The sequence below is a fragment of the Trichosurus vulpecula genome, chromosome 3 (genome assembly GCF_011100635.1).
Source record: "Trichosurus vulpecula isolate mTriVul1 chromosome 3, mTriVul1.pri, whole genome shotgun sequence".
Lineage (NCBI taxonomy): Eukaryota > Metazoa > Chordata > Mammalia > Diprotodontia > Phalangeridae > Trichosurus > Trichosurus vulpecula.
The window spans coordinates 141,433,149-141,449,210 of NC_050575.1; the positions used below are offsets into that span (position 1 = coordinate 141,433,149).

A 16,062-nucleotide genomic window follows, 5' to 3' on the forward strand; every position below is an offset into this window, starting at 1 on the left:
CCGGTTGGAGCCAGAGACAGTTACAGCGACAGTTACAGCGACAGTTACAGCTACAGTTGGAGCCAGAGGCAGTTACAGAGGCAGTTACGACAGTTACGTCAGTTACAGCCACAGCCACAGACACAGCTGAAGCAGGAGCTGCCAGTAGCAGAGCTGACCTACGGGAGAAAGCTGAACAAAGACTTCAGGCCAGTGGGTAATCTTATTACCATAGAGGGGGAAACATGATTTTGCTTTACGCAATCATGCTTCTCTGTAGCCTCCTGGTTACTCTTTCAAGGCGTACTTATTGGGCCTGGAAGCTTTTGATCAATATATCAAAATGGGGTTGCTGGTTCATGGGTTGGTTACTGTGGAGCCTAAATAAATGTTTTGATTCTTCTGCCTTCTACTTTGAGAGTTTCTTATATCCGGCGGTTCCGAACGTTTCAGACATGTTTATGATCCTCTTTGAGATTATAAACTCTGCCCTCCTAATACATGTGACTATCTCTATGCACCTTTGCCTTGCAGGTCCCTGGTATCTGAACCAGTGAAGAGTCTCCCTTTTCTCAGTTGGCTAAGGATCAGTGCACTCATAGCCTGCTGGCCTCACTGTCTTGTGACTGTTAAGTGGGTTTCTGTGTTTAATTGTATTCTTGAGAAACTTTTAGGGCTCCAGCTTTAATGGTAACATGCTCATTCTGCTGCCATTCCACCTCATTCCAACCCTCCCCCCCAAAAAAAGTCTTTAAAGAATTGTTCCCACTAGCCACTCATAGGCTGAAACGTCACTACTGTCTTTACTCCCCCTGCCTCCCAAACTCCACAGGTCTCGGGCCTACTTCAGGGAGACAGCTGAAAACCTGGCCGTACATTCAACGGTTCCCTGGGTCCTGTATTGTTAACCAGTTTGCTTGACTTTCTTGGAACATCCAAGGCCTGTTCCCAAACTAACCTGTAGCTGGCTACTGGTATGGGTTGGACAATGCTGCATTTACATGGACTATGCCTCACTTTTTCCTGCTCTGAAATGGGAATAAGAGTACTAACCACTTGCATCACAGGCACAACAGTCCTCAGAACCTTCTCCACAGAAAGGTGATCTCTCCAAGTCCCCTTAATTAAGGGTGAGGGAGGAGGGAGGAGAGGACAGGAAGTTTGTGATTTGAGTAGCAAGCAACTCATATTGAAACTTGAGTCAATGCCAAATGAAAAACAGATTTCAGATGGCAAGTGGCACCAACAACTTTTCTGGAAAGCAACTGTATATTTATACAACATTAGAAGCCTTTTACAATGAGTGCTGGCTGGAAAGAACAGGATGGTTTAGGAAAGAAAGTTATAGCACCTATTAAGAATTAATGACACTCAGTTATGAATGTGGCACTTTCAGCCAGTTAAAACAGAACAAAAACCACTTTAAATTAACTAAGAGAGAAATTTATTTCCCCATCAAGAAAGCAGGTAGTTATGATCATAGCTTACAGGTAGGGCAGAAGCAGTCAAACATTACTCGGAATGTCAGAATGAAGGAGAGACATTTCCTATCAACCTACGTGGGGCTATGGCATCCAAGGTCACATGACACAGGAAATGGGTAGTTCTGGGCATATCTGTCATGCAAGGGTCGCAACATTCTAGTCCTCGCTCATGTCAGACAGGCCTGTTATCTGGTCTGAATCAGTACTCAACCACATTGTGTGCAATGTTTGCTTTTCCTAAATGTGGAGTGCTTGTAATGAGTGGCTCAAAGACAAAGGGGCATTAAAAAGCCCTCTTTTTGTAGGGAAGTTTCTGGGAGTGAGGGGGAGAGGATGCCAAGAATGATCTGTGGCACACATCTTGTTTGTCAAAGGAAAGACCATTAAGGGCACGAATATTCCTCAGGACTTCCCACCAAAATGACTGAAATAGTTTCAGAACAAAGCCAGTCATCTTTCCTCACTCCCCCCGCCAGAGACAGTGAGTTAACCTCAGGGAGCTTCACTTGCTTTTAGCACAGACAACACTGGCCTAGGACATAAGAGTCAACAAAAAAGTAAAACATCCATGTTTTAGCATCAAAGTACAAAGGGGCTTATTTAAAAAAAAATAATATATACATATATTGCATAAATAACACAAGCTCATTTTCTTATTCAGATCTCAAAGTTATTACATAGTTTTCTGAAACAGCTCCAAAGGGCACCTGGGATGAAGTTTCTGGGAAGTGGACAGTCACACAATGTATGGGAGTTTGGGGGAGAAAGCCTCATGATCCTCTCTATTCTCCCAAGTGCCTTGGCTTTTTTCTGGATGACGCCATAAAGGCTTGGCACTGGAAAATGGTACATTCTCTATTTCCTTCCTTATAGTCTGCTACTGAGGTGTAAAAACTAGATGATACAAACCTCGATATGTAGGGTCCCAACTCCTTAATCCAATATAATTATTAATTTGCAAAATAAGAGCCAGTGATTTTGTAGCTTCTTTCCGCTGAGATTGCTACTCCAGGGGGCGACAGACTTGAATCTACTTAACAAATCCCACTAGAAAATAATGCGACCAGAAAATCATCTGTTTAACCAAAGAGGCAGACAGACCACACACAGGATTTTAAACAATATGGAAAGAAAAGACAACTAACAATTGGACTGGTGAAATGAGCTGGAAATGAGCTACTCACTGGCCTGGCAGTATTTTTTTTTAAAGAGCAAGGCACCAAACATGAGCCAGCTGCCAGTTCAGGTCTCTTGCTTCCTTTACACTGTTCTGAGCTGCAGTGATATTTTCTTAAGCAGCCACCAGTTCATAGGTCAATTGTTCCTTTAGCTTTGAACTTCTTTGCAGAACGCTCACTTGATCGAAGTTGGAACTTGCTCCCATAAATATAGGAAATGAAGCCATCGATCTCCACAGTAAACACACAGTTTAACTTGGGAATAACTAAAAGAGAAGGCAAAAAAAAGATAAGTGAGAAGACATTTCTGGCATTTGTTTGCTTTTATATATGACATCGTCATTCAGGCAATGTTATAAATGAGGAAATAGAAATAAACCTGACTTCTGTTAGTGATGATGTCCACAAAATGTATGGGAAAGTTTTTCTGCAGCAAGGCCAATTTTTAACAAAGACATCAGTCAACGTGACTCCAACACCTAATTTCCACAATCAAAAACACTGGGATCAGACTTGAAATCCTGCCCCAGGGAAAGCGCTGCCTATGATGTAGGCTTTCTAGGGAAGACATTTGTAAACAAAACTCTCAAATTTCAGCTTGGCTTGATTCTCATGGCGGGAATTATCTACACTTATACCACCTTCCCCTCTGTTACTTAACTAGGAGAAAAACTCATCTCTGCATCAGAATACTAAAATCAAAATAAATAATTAAACAATTAAACAACCAAATAAGCATACAATTGAATTAATGAACAGCATGCTAAGGTTTTGCCAGCTTTGAGTCTCTAGGTAAGCAGGTCACCACACAGCGCCTTTAAGAACACTTTTTCTTATTTCTTATTCTTGAGCAATGCCTCCCAATGTATCAAGCTTGAAAATGTCCTTGACCCCAGAATGTTGCCTTTGGGAACAGAGATGTCCAAGAACATGGGAAGATACAACTCTTTATTTTCTTATCCTTCTCTCTCTTCTTTTCCTAAGTCTCAGCATTTAGAAGGGAGACTGCTGACCATACCAAAGTCTGTACTTGGCATCCAGGAATAGGCAGAGGGGAGAACTGTCCTCCTGATGCAAAAGGCAGCAAATGGCAAACTCTTCCTACCGCCAGCCACCCTGATTATCCACACTCAGAGATACCAGGCCATTTTGGGGAAGGCCCTGGGGTCAGAAGGGAAACAGCTTCTGAAGCTGGGTTAATCATTTCCACGTGCTGAGAGTTTTGCACAGCCCGCCTTACAGGATCAGATAGGCACGACTACCCAGAGACATCTTGTGACCAGCACGGCAGAATGTGTATGTGCCCTCAATGCTGTAATGCCTACAGGGAAGTGGCCACATACCTTTTAATTTGTCATCTTTGGTGATAATTTTGAAGACGTGTTTCATTTCTTGAAGAAGAATTCCCGTAATACCAACGTAAGAGGGGCATTTAGATTTTGTAACTAAAGAGCAAAACAGAAACAATGGTGACACAAGAAGAATATCAGAATTGGCAGGGCCATTCATGATTAATTAGACCAATCCTTCTCTCCCTCCAATCATCTTTCCCTCCTCCTCCCTATTTACAAATGAAGAAGCTGAGGCTTGAGCACAAGAAATCACTTGCCTAGAGTTACATAACTAGCTGGTGGCAGAGATGAGGCAAGAACCTAGGTTTCTCAGCCCGACTTAGTGTTCATTCCCTCGTTCCTCAATGTCCTCCAGGAATGCACCTTCTATAGTGGCACAAACTGTTACTTCTCCTTGAGATATGGGATGTGAAAGTACTTTTGACACTCTGTAGAGGCTATATGGATATAAGGTATTGTTATTATTTTAGTGCTGAGCACCAAACGGAGGGGTGGCCAATTAATCACCAAGCATAATTCTAGACCTGAATGTTCATAAATATGACTAATATTAGACAGTATCAAGAGGTCTTATAGCTCTACAGAACGAGTGAAGAGACTCATTTTTCTACATAGGTAATGTACAGAAGTAGTCTATTAAAAGGCAGTTAATTATATATGGGATTTGAATATACTACCTACCTTCTACCTTCTACCAACATCTTCCAACATGCCAGCTGTGATGAATTTCCTATTGTGGATCATCTCCCACTTCTCCCTTATACATATTGTTTGTCCAAAATGACTGTTTACTGTTCCTCCAAAACACATCTTATTTTCCCACTTTAATACTACTCCTTACATCTGTCTTCCTTTTATTCTCTACTTGTTGAAATCCTTCTATTCTTCAAGGCTGCATTCCTTGGTGCCTCCAACCATCTGTGACCTCTCCTTCCCCAAGCCTTCTGAGCATTTTCTAGCTCCCCTATGACACTGATCACATCCTCTTTTGTATTAGTTCTACGCACGTATTATATCTCAGTCTTACACACCCATGCCGACATCCCTGCCCTACAACTCTCAGCTCCATGAGGGCAGGGGCTGAGTCTTGGTGTCTTACTTTTTTGTACCCTTCTCAATGCCTAGCATAGGGCGTTGGACATAGTAGGTACCCAGTCCATGTAAGCTGAGTAAATGAATGAATTCTAAATATAGCTTTCACAAGCTGACCAGTTTCTATCTAGCAATGACTGTTCCTAAGTGATGAGGGCATCATGGGCACTAGGTACAATTCTCTTTCCAAAAAACTCATTGCTTGAGAGGTTCCCCAGGCAATTTTGATTTTCAAAGTAGTTCTGGGGGTCAAAGGTGGGGGTGGGGAAGAAGAAGAAGAAGAGGAAGTATCATCTTACCCAGAGAGCAGTGACAATTAACCCTTTTGGCTAGGAACATATTTTTGATATTGTTATCTCATACTACAGCCCTAGAATCCTCAACACACTCTACTACTGGTTATGAGAGGATGACCTCAGAGGAGTTCCATGGAATTTCAAATGAAAGGAAACCCAATTCTTAAACCAAATGGATGAGAATGACTCTAGTTCCGCATTGAGAACGTGTAAGGTAAGAACCTCATTAGAACTCTTTTTACTTATACTGCATCCCCAGCACAGCACATGGCATACTGACTTGACGCCTTATTGACAATATTTATTAAGAATGTAAGTATAGTAATATCAGACATAATTCATCAAATATACCTGTAATAATAGCACCATGAAGATCTGCTTTTAACAACTTGGCTTGAATCATCTGTGGCTGCCTATAAAACAAAAGATTTGATGACATCACACTCCAAATCCAGAGCTCTGAAAGAACCAAACACACGAGCACAACTTCAAAGTAATACAGAGAGAGAACCACAAGACTGGCTCTCGAGGCTGCATTTTCAGTAGCAATGAGAGCTAGAATTTGAAGCCGAAGAAATTTAACTTACGTGTCTGGCTTGAGACCATTGCACAAGTCCCGGATATATTGTTTCCAGAGATTATGCAGAGGGAGAAACAGGCTGTATCTAAAATAAGTCCAGAAACAGGTCAGAGAGGTTAGGCAAAATGAACCAAAGATTACTATATACAAGGTTTGTGAAAATACAGCAGTACTGGGGAGTTGCAAGGTTCCTGAAATACATTAAAAAAAAAAAAGAACCCAACCCAATTCCAAGAAATTAAACTTTCTGAACACAGCATCCTAATTAGCAGGGAGTGACAACCATTAAAATCTCATAGCTCCCTTTCAGTTTAGTGAAATGCCTTCATCATAAGCAATATCACCAGGAAGATACACAACCAAAGGATTCAAACAAAGGCATTTGTCTTGCTTGGGAGGTGGCTGGGCTGTATAGTGGATGCACAAGACTAGGAGAAGTGATTCTTTGATGCTCTATTTCCCAGCTCAATTAAGTTCTCAACTCAGAAGGCTATTGATTCCTGCCTTTAAGCAATTCTGACATTGATGATGAAGATTCTTTTGACACAAAACTATTCATGTAAGAACTGATTTTCAAGTACCAGGTATACACTTTTCAATACTGTGATGTTCTCGACAAGCTGAGGAGGCACGCACTTTTCATGGGTAATGTTATATAAAAGAGCGAGCACTAAATTTGGAGTCAGAAGACCAAAATTGCAGTGTAGTTTCTGATGCTAACTAGATGTTGACTATGGTCGAGTCACTTTGAATCTTTGACCTCTAGCCTCCTCATCTGTAAGCAGGGACATCAATACTACTTACCTCATGGGTTGTTGAAAGAATAGGAGTTTGTATTTTGTAAAGTGCTACAGAAGCTATATAAGTGTGAGTTAATTATCAGTTGGCTCTAGTTCTTAGATGTATTCACCCAGACAACACTGCTGTAGGCAGGAACCTCTTTCCCTACTCAAAACATGTTGTTTTTGTGACGAGCCTCCACCAACACTATACTAACACTTGTAAAGCAGATTTCTCAAACTATAGTCTGGAATGTGGGAGGTTGTTAGCTACAGTTCTACAAACAGTGGCTAAAAGCAACTATAAGATGGGGAAACCAAGAACTACGGCTAAGGAGGGATGAAGCATCAGCAAGAGGAAGGAAGATGTACTCCTACAATACTGTGACAATTCCTTTAAAAAATGTTCCAACTCTTGTGGGTGGTGCCTTCCTTAGCTATAAAACTACATCTAATGCTATTAAAAGTCACAACAGAAAACCTCAGATCTTAAGAAATATCAATTCCTCTTTCTTACATTAAAAACTTTAAAGACAAACTACTTGTTGCCATGGGTAATGGTTTCGTTCATGACAATGATCTTTGCAATTAGAGCCAAGACAGGAACCAAATGACAGGCACACTTCTCTCTTAGGCCACTCGATTTAAAAGAAAAAAAAAAAATCAAACGTGGAGAAATATTGGTAAAGGAAGGGCACCCCCTCGTGGCCATACATTATAAAAACAAGACCAAGCTGCATCTCACTTCTTACAAACCCCTCAAAATGAGGCTGCCCATCTCTTTGTGGAAGTGGGAAACTGGAGTAGAGGTCTCTCACCTTTGCTCCTCTGGTCTGATTTCAAAGAGGCGCAACTCTCTCCTCTGCTTTGCAGAGAAGCCTTTGGACTTTCTTTGCCTTTCTTTGGGCTTTTTCGGGGGAAGGTACTCTAGCACGACGGCTTTTCGATGCAGGTAGTCATCGAGTTTGGCTTCTGTCAGATGGGGCATGCTTTGCTTGAGGAAGGCTTTCACAAAGGCCTCGGCCTTGTGGGATCCCTGGTGCTGCAAGGAAAGAAAGGTGTCCCAAGATGGAATGATTAACTTGGGCCAAGCTGGATTTGCTTCCTGACGGCTTTGCTACAGTTGTTAATGATGATACCCATTCTCTGTGGATGCCTAGAATGATTTTTCTTCTTAAAATCACCCTGTCTCATTTTCCTGACTTTTCTATTCCTGTATTTTCATCTATAACATGGGAATACTAATAATAATGATAATACCTCCAGTATCAACTCGTTGTGAGGGTCACAATGAGCTTGGTAAGCATGCTAACTGTCATTCTGTAAGTGCTCTTCATCCTCCAATATTTCTGAAGCACTCTGATTTCTTCTTTTGCCCTTTTCTCTCCCTACTTTGTATTATACTGAATATATGTCAAGTATCTCCATGCAAGTGCTAAGAAGCTCATCATGCTCCTTGAGGGTAGAGATTTTTAATTTTAAATTTTGTCTATGTAACCACAGTGCTGTGAAATCCACATGTTTAATAAGTGTTTGTTGAACTGAATTTCTTCCCCTGCTTTACTTGCTTAGTGTCTTAAAAGGAAAACATGACTTTCTTAAGGATTCCTGTTTCTCCTGTTTTCCTCACTCAAAGGAAGAATGAAATGAGCTGCACAGGAATTACTTAAAGATTAATTAAGCACCTGACATGAAATGGTTTTCAGTTTAACAACCCTCCTGGCCAATAAGTCAGCAAGTTATGCTCATTCCACCTCCATGAGGTCTCACACTGCCACCACCTTAGTACAATGATCATATTTCTAAGTACCATGCACCTAGACCAGGGCTGTCCAAAATGTGGCCTCCGGTCGATTTATGCGGCCCACCTACAAGCATAGAAATTTACATAAATGCTTTAGTAAACGAAGCTGAGCTACTGCAGAGCTCTCACTAAAATGGCAAATCAAAATATAGTCTATTGTTTCAATAAAAACTTAAGGTTGGATGGCCCTGATTATGGCAATACTCTTCTAAAAATTGAGTTTTTGTTCTTTATTCAATGTTTTATTGATGTCTGTTTTTCCCTTATGGAATAACTTCCCAATGACTCTCTCTTTACATCATCTCTCCCCAATACAAACCCCTTCCTCTTAACAAGAAGTATTGCTAAGCAATTGGTCATGACCTATAATATATGCCTCACTCCACACTTATAGCCTACCATCTCTTTGCTTCCGCAATAATTTTCTGAAGCCACAAATGGTTACTGCACGCAATATCCTCTTAATAGATGCTCCCACCTCCCCTCTTCTCTACCTTCAATTTGTTCTTTATACAGCTGCCAAAATAATATTTCTTACACATAGATCTGATCATGTCTGATGCACTGATCCAAAGTCTTTAGTAGCTCCCTGTTGCCTCCTGAATGAAGTTCAAGCTCCTCTGAAGGTCATTCAAGACTTTCTACAACTTGGCAAGACCCTATTCTTCTAGTCTCTAATACTCTGCGCACCCCACTCCCACAAAAACAAAACAAACTCCTTATCTTTCTTGCCAAACCTTCTCCTCTTCTTGACTTCCCTAGTACTGCTGAGGGCACCACCACCCTCCCAGTCAACCAAGTTTGCAACTCAGGTGTCATCCCTGACTGTTCGTTCTCTCTTACTCCCCAAATCCAGTCTACTGCTGGGTCCTGTTAAGACTATCTTCACAACATTTATCACATACACCACACCTCCCCCCCTCCCCTCCTTTTATGCTGCCACCACCCTGGTGCAGGCCCTCTTTATCTCGCACCTAGACTACTGCAATAACCTGCTGGTTAGTCTCCCTGCCTCAAGTCCACCCCCCACTCAGCTGTTAAACTGATCTTCTTCAAGTTAAGTCCAGCCATACCATCGCCTTATGCAATAAACTCCAGTGATTCCCTATTACTTTGGGAATCAAATACAAAATCCTCTGTTTGACTTTTAAAACCATTCACAAGCTGGCCCCTTCCTACTTTTCCAGTCTTCTTTCACCTTGTTCCCCTTTGGATACTCCTTGCTCTCCTACATGATACTCCATCTCTGAACTCTAAGCATTTTCAGTGGCTATCCCCCACGTCTCGATCTTTCCCTCTCTGCCTCTGTCTCCTGCTTCTTTCAAATCTCAGCTAGAGTCCCTTTCCATCACACTGTGAAAGCCTTAAGAACAGGTACCATGTTTTGCCTTGCTTTGTATCCCCGGTGCTTAGCACATAGTAGGTACTTCATATGCTTGCTGACTGTGTGCCCCCATGCCTCTGTGTCTTTGCTCAAGGAGTTCCTTGTGCCTAGAATATTCTTTATCACCTTCTTTTTTTGTTAATTTCCTGCTCAGTCGTTACAGTACAACATATGCCACTTCCATTATGCAGCCTTCCCTGATCCCCTTGGTTGGTTAGTAAAGGCCGTTCCCCCTCAGATATAACATAATTTCCTTCTAAAACATGCTAATATGTTATACACAAATTTATCTAAATTTTTCTGGAATCCATTCTCATTTGAGGAGCAGTATGGCCTCTTCTACTCCCAAGTTTAATGCCCACAAATGTCAAAGGGAGGCTAAAGTCAGTTGCCAGTTTATGTCTCTCATGGAAAGCTTTGCCAGAGAATGGCCCCACTAACCTCCACCCTGCTTTTCTGAGCTTTCCTTTTGACTAAAAGAACTCTGGATAACACCAGAATCCTATCAAGTCCTCAGCAGGAAAACAAAACACTGCTATGTGTACATTGTCCTTGGAGTGCCCTCCTCCTCTGATGCTTCACTATGGCCTGTGGGAGACCTGAGTATTCTGGGAGCTAAGTTCTGGCAAGTCTAACCAAACTGGAAAGACTCCGAGTCCACAGCTAGCTAGCCTAGCCATGTGCACAGAGGCTCTTCTCTGGGTGGGCTGGATGGTGATGAACTTGTCTATCACTACTCCTGAAGGCTGTCTATAAAGCTTGGACAGGTGGAGGGAATACCTCCTCCTATACCAGTGAAATTGAAGGTTTTTTAAATACAAGCATATGTGGCTTGATTTACATGACTTGGGCATTAATCTGCTGAGATGAAGAAAGTCCATTCTAAAGCTACAAGGGGATTTACCTTTAATACAAGGGAAGGTATTAAAGATGGCTACTCCCAAAATGGCTAAGGTTTGTGTCAGGTCACTGTATTGTACAGAAAGTGGCATGTTGAACATCAAGGAAAAACCCAACACCATTTTCCAAAATCTCCTACTTCTTACAATCAGCCTTGGAAATGGAAGGACTTCCTAGGCACATTCCCTGCTCCTCTTTTCAAAGGGAGAGTTTAAAAAACAACTCATCACATGTCCTCAAGCCGGAATTCAAGCTCTGCCATATCTATAAAAAACCATGGCTTATTCTGATAACTTCAGTTCCCATTGTTACCTGCTTCCCTAGAACCCCTATGATACTCATACTCCTTTATCACTCAACTGGTAGTAACTAATAAGGCCAGGCAGTACATGCTGTCTTTTCAGGTATGTTCAAGTCTTGTCTCTCTAAACAGACTAAGCTATCTCCAGGTAGGTACCATGTCTAATATTTCTTTGCATCTTTAACAGAGAGTACCAAGGTCTTCGTACACAATTTTTAATGTACACAAAGTTTAATGACAACTTATTTTTTAAAGGAAGAAACTCTTAACAGTTTGATGAATTATCAGATGATATTTTTATTACATTTTAAAAAATCACCTACGGATTCCTTTTTGAAGAGCAGTTTAAGAGGTGCATTTACTTTCCAAAATTTAAAGCTTTAATGCCAATATTATATGGCACAAAAGGACTTTTGCTTGACCAAAGTGGATAAGATCCATTTGATGCTAGAAGATGTGGCATAAAGCCCCCTTCTATGCAAGTTTTTAGGTGTCAGCAAGGTACAATGACAAAATCAGACAGTGACTTAAGGGGCAGTTTTGTAATGGCCAAGACCAAGTATCCCTTACCTCTTATTTACATTTGATACTACATCAAAAAAAAACCAAAAATAAACCCAAACAGCTGAAGCCAATTTAAATCTTATTTTAATAAGATGGGAAAACAAGCCTTGTTGGTATAAGATACAGACCACTTGAACAACTGTTTCTCTGGTTAAGTCTATTAATCCAATCCAACAATTACTCATTAAACGCTTACTATATGCAAGGCCCTATGCTAGAAGCTGCTGCAGCTAGGTGGCATGAAGGATAGAGCACCTGGTCTGGAGTCAGGAACACCCGAGTTCAAATCTGGTCTTGGATACTTATTAGCTGTGTGACCCTGGGCAAGTCTCTTAACCCTGTGGGCTTCAGTTTCCTCATCTGTAAAATGAAGTGGAGAAGGAAATGGCAAACCACTACAGCATCTCTGCCAAGAAAACCTCAAATATCGAAGAGTCAGACGTAAGTGAGATGAATGAACAAAAAATGCTAGAAGCTGAGGATATGAAGGCAAAAACAGTTCTTCCTTTTATAATCCATCCTCCCCCAGCTTATATTTTAAAAAGGTTTGGGGTAGATATAGCACAAAAACACATCTGTGTGTGTGTGTGTTTGTGTCTGTGTATAGTTTGACAATCACAGAAAAGACAGAGTACAGCTAAGATAGCTGTAACAGTACCTCTGATACTGCTATAGCCTAGTTTTGATCCATCACCTCTCCTTTTCTGTTTCTTCTCCAAACAAAGAAAACGATACTTTTGCCTCTAAAGACTAGCAATCAACAGTAAACATCGTACCTGAATATCGAGTTCTTTGGCCTCTTCTTGAGAGAAAGCTTGGTAAATCAAGCCTGGAAAACAAACCAAAAGGATATCACTTTGGGGCCCCAATACTTAAGAAAACATCTAAACAGTGAAATCTAAAGGTGTCTATTCAATATGGGTGGAAGGGAGAAGTAGAGTTTCAGGGGTTCCAGGCAGTCTCTCATTTTGCTGCAGAGCCACTTTCATCACAGGGATGTTAAGAGGTAGTATGCCACAGAACTTGGAGACGTTAAGAACTACAGAAAGTAATCTTAATGGATACATACATAATGTAACTACAACCCAATTTATGTACACTTACATAATACTGAACTTCTGAGGGGCTCAGATTGTTCTGAAACCTCTCTGGGATCAGGATAGCTCCATTCTTTACTTCAGCTTGTGTGGCCGGATATTTGAGGAAAAGTAAGTGGCTCAATAACTAAGTGGCCAGTAAAGCATACAACTTGCTCAAATTCATGCCTGTCTACCTGTGCTGGCTCTCTATGCATGAGAGACGGGAGGAATACTCAAAGTCAAAAGACCAGATTGGCTATGTGACCCAAGACAAATCACTTAATAACAATGACTATAAGCTCCTCAGGCAGGATTTTTTCTTTTTTTGTACGCCCAGCACTTAGTCCATACCTGGTACATAGTAGGCACTTAATAAATGTTTATTGACTGTTAGCATTTATATAGCACTTTAAGTTCCTGACGTATTTTACAAAGATCCTTAGAAGAACCCTACAGTAGGTGCTATTATTACTCAAATTTTACTGATGAGTAAAGAAGCTAAGGGAGATTAAGTAACTTGTCCACAGTCACACAGTTAATAAGTATCCGTGGCAGAATTTGAACTTAATTCTTCTCAACTCCAGGTCCATCACTGTTTAGTTCAGCACTTAGGTGCTCTAAACTTGAACCTGTTTTCTGATTTGTAAAAAAGAGAATAATTATTATAATTAATAATATAATTATTCATGTACTTTCTATCTCAAAGGGTTGTTGTGAGAAAAGTGCTTTATTAAGCTTAAAGTACTAGAGAAATGTGGGTTATCACTATAACATATAAACACATAGTTCTATTTACAGTGACCATAAATGGCAGATTTTTAAAGACTTTCTCAATTTTGATAAAAGAGTTTTTTTTTTTTTAAAGATGGGGCTTCACATAAGGGATCCTTTATCAAATTTGTGTTTGGAAAACATACACTACAGTTATAATTCATTTGAGGACAAGTATTATGCTTGCTAATGAGAGGGCCATGTGCCTATTTGTTTTTTACTAGAAAACAGAAGGGTGAAAGGATGGGATGGGAAACAGCAGCTATGGTCAGAGATCATGGCTACTGTTCAGTAACTAGTGTTGTAGGAGATAACCTGTGATGGTGCATCCTCCACTGAGATTACTCAGTCTTTGTCAGGCACAGCTCTGCATTGCTCCTTTGATAAAACTTGATATAGTTTCTCAGCTCACCCAGTTCTCTGTTATGGCTTCCTCATCTGAACTCCTCTAAGAGTTCCTATTACTCTAGTGCTTTGCAGTTTACATAACATCTCCCCTCCTCCCCTGTACCCCAACAACCTTGTGAAGTAAGCATTACAAGTACATTATTCCCATGTTACAGATGAGGGAACTGAAGCTCAGAGAGGTTAAGTGACTTGCCCAGTTTTATACCAATTGGAATTTGGGGAGCAAGAATTCAAAACCAGGTCTCTTGGATTCTGAGGCTAATGCTCTTCTCCTTGTTTTTGTGATCCTTATCGTCACTTATTTGACCCCTTCATATACATCTTGCGTTCTTAGTTCCTAAGATTAAAGATTCTGAGCTGAAATGGAACTTGGAGATCATCTAGTCTAATTCCCTCCTTTTACAGATCTGGAAACTGTGCCTTGGGAGTGATCTCCCAAGTTCACTCTACTTGTCCTATACCTGAAACTACTATGGTACAGTTAAAAATGCACCGAATTTGGAATTAGAAGACCTGGGCTGGACCCACCTCTACCACATCCTACCTGTTGGACTTTACATATGCCCCCTTTTCTCTCTAAACTGGTTTCTTCCTTTGCAAAACAACTGAAGTGGAACTAGATGATTTCTTAGGCCCCCCCACCTAGGTCTAACATTTTATGATCCTATGAACCTAGAAATGCAGAAAGAGTTATTGTTCAACTAATAAATGGTTTCCTCTCTTTTTATACATCCACATTGCCTTCCACCTATACTCTTAGCTCCAGAACAGCAGAGACTGGATCTCCTTCATGTCTGTCTCCTGGCACTTAGCAGAAGGATGGTCACACAGCGGCCCAGGTGTCATTTGCTGGAAGAGACATGAGGCAATTTGTAGCAAGCTAACTTGTAGAACAAATGACAAGTGACAAGAGTCCTGGATGCAGGAGCTGAAGAGTATCAGAGATACACAGGTCTTTTGGTCAAGTAGTCTAATTGGCATACGATCAAAAAGCCCTTCCATATTCCTAAAAAGTAGTCATTCAATTTCCACGTGGACACCTCCAGTAAGGTGGAATCCATTGCCTTCCATTTTTGGATAGTTCTAACTGAAAGGAACGTTCTCTTCCACTGGGCCTATATTTGGTCTCTGAAACCTCTCCCTCTCTGCCCTGAAGCCAAAGAACAAGTTTAACTTCTCTTCTAGATGACAGCACTTGATATACCTCAAAAAGTTATCACATTCCTCCCTACATCTTCTCTTCCTGAAACTAACTCGATTTTCAAATCCTGCCTCTGCTAGCTACTACTTATGTGGCTTTGGCCAAGCTAAGTCCCCTCTCAAGGCCTTAGTTCTCTCGTCTGTGAAACGAGTAGGTAGAACTAGAGAAATCAGAGTAGAGAGGAGGTCAGAGAAGCCCAGTACAGCTCCCTCATTTCACAGAGGCAGGGGCGCCCGCGAGGGAGAGGGCCGGGGAGGAGCTGGCCTAGGGCCGCCCCTGGAGGTCACAAGGCCAAGGCACGGAGGTCCTGGCCTCCTCCTACAGACGCTTTAGACGACGGCAGGGAGGCAGGCTCCAGCTCTTCCCCAACGCTCGGGCCCCACTCACGCTTCATCCCCGAGCCCCTTCCGGCCTCGTCTGATGACATCGCAAGGCCCGCGCCGCGCTCACGACGTCGTCTCTCCGGTCCTCCTGCTGCCTTTCTTCTCCCTTTCAGCCGCCTCTACACTGTTCCGCCTTGGCAGCCGAGGCGTGAGGCGCGAGGTGAGGCTCCGACCCTGCTAGCAGCTTGCGGACCAAGGGAAGAGATAAGAAAGGAGGGAGCCGCGACCACAGAACACTGGAACTATCAGGGTAGCCGGCGAGCGCCCGGAGATGACGCGAGAGGAACTACGTCATGCGCGCGCGCCGACGCGGAGCGTGAGCGCGTGCGCCTCTCGGGGCGCCAGTGTTCAAGGAACTTTGGGAGGAGCCGAGTGTGCATCTTTGCTCCTGTGTGGAAGGCAGCTCAGAGGCCGAGAGCAGAGGAATGGGCGGGGGATCCCAGAAAAGGACACTCTTCTTTCTAAGAGAAGTGGGGGTAGGTGGTCGGTAAACGGCCCTGCCACCTCTTCTCGGCGTTCCCTGCTGC

At 42.1% G+C, this 16,062-nt stretch overlaps 1 protein-coding gene across 1 annotated transcript; it reads right to left on the minus strand.

The window, feature by feature from the left end:
- Nucleotides 1-1,400: 1,400 nt before the first annotated feature.
- POP4 (POP4 homolog, ribonuclease P/MRP subunit) lies at nt 1,401-15,825 on the minus strand. Its single transcript, XM_036748388.1, has 7 exons — nt 15,540-15,825; nt 12,470-12,522; nt 7,559-7,782; nt 5,969-6,046; nt 5,733-5,794; nt 3,985-4,086; nt 1,401-2,907 (listed from the first exon to the last, which is right to left on the minus strand). The coding sequence occupies exons 1-7, from the start codon at nt 15,577-15,579 to the stop codon at nt 2,771-2,773; spliced, it is 696 nt and encodes a 231-aa protein (XP_036604283.1). The 5' UTR covers nt 15,580-15,825; the 3' UTR covers nt 1,401-2,770.
- Nucleotides 15,826-16,062: the final 237 nt, after the last annotated feature.

Excerpts from the sequence above, each read along its gene's own strand:
- POP4 (XM_036748388.1), bottom strand. The coding sequence starts at position 15,579 with ATGTCATCAGACGAGGCCGGAAGGGGCTCGGGGATGAAGC. Across the intron at positions 5,795-5,968 it reads AATGGTCTCAAGCCAGACAC|GCAGCCACAGATGATTCAAG; the intron begins GTAAGTTAAATT and ends TTTGTTTTATAG. Across the intron at positions 2,908-3,984 it reads CAAAGATGACAAATTAAAAG|TTATTCCCAAGTTAAACTGT; the intron begins GTATGTGGCCAC and ends CTTCTCTTTTAG.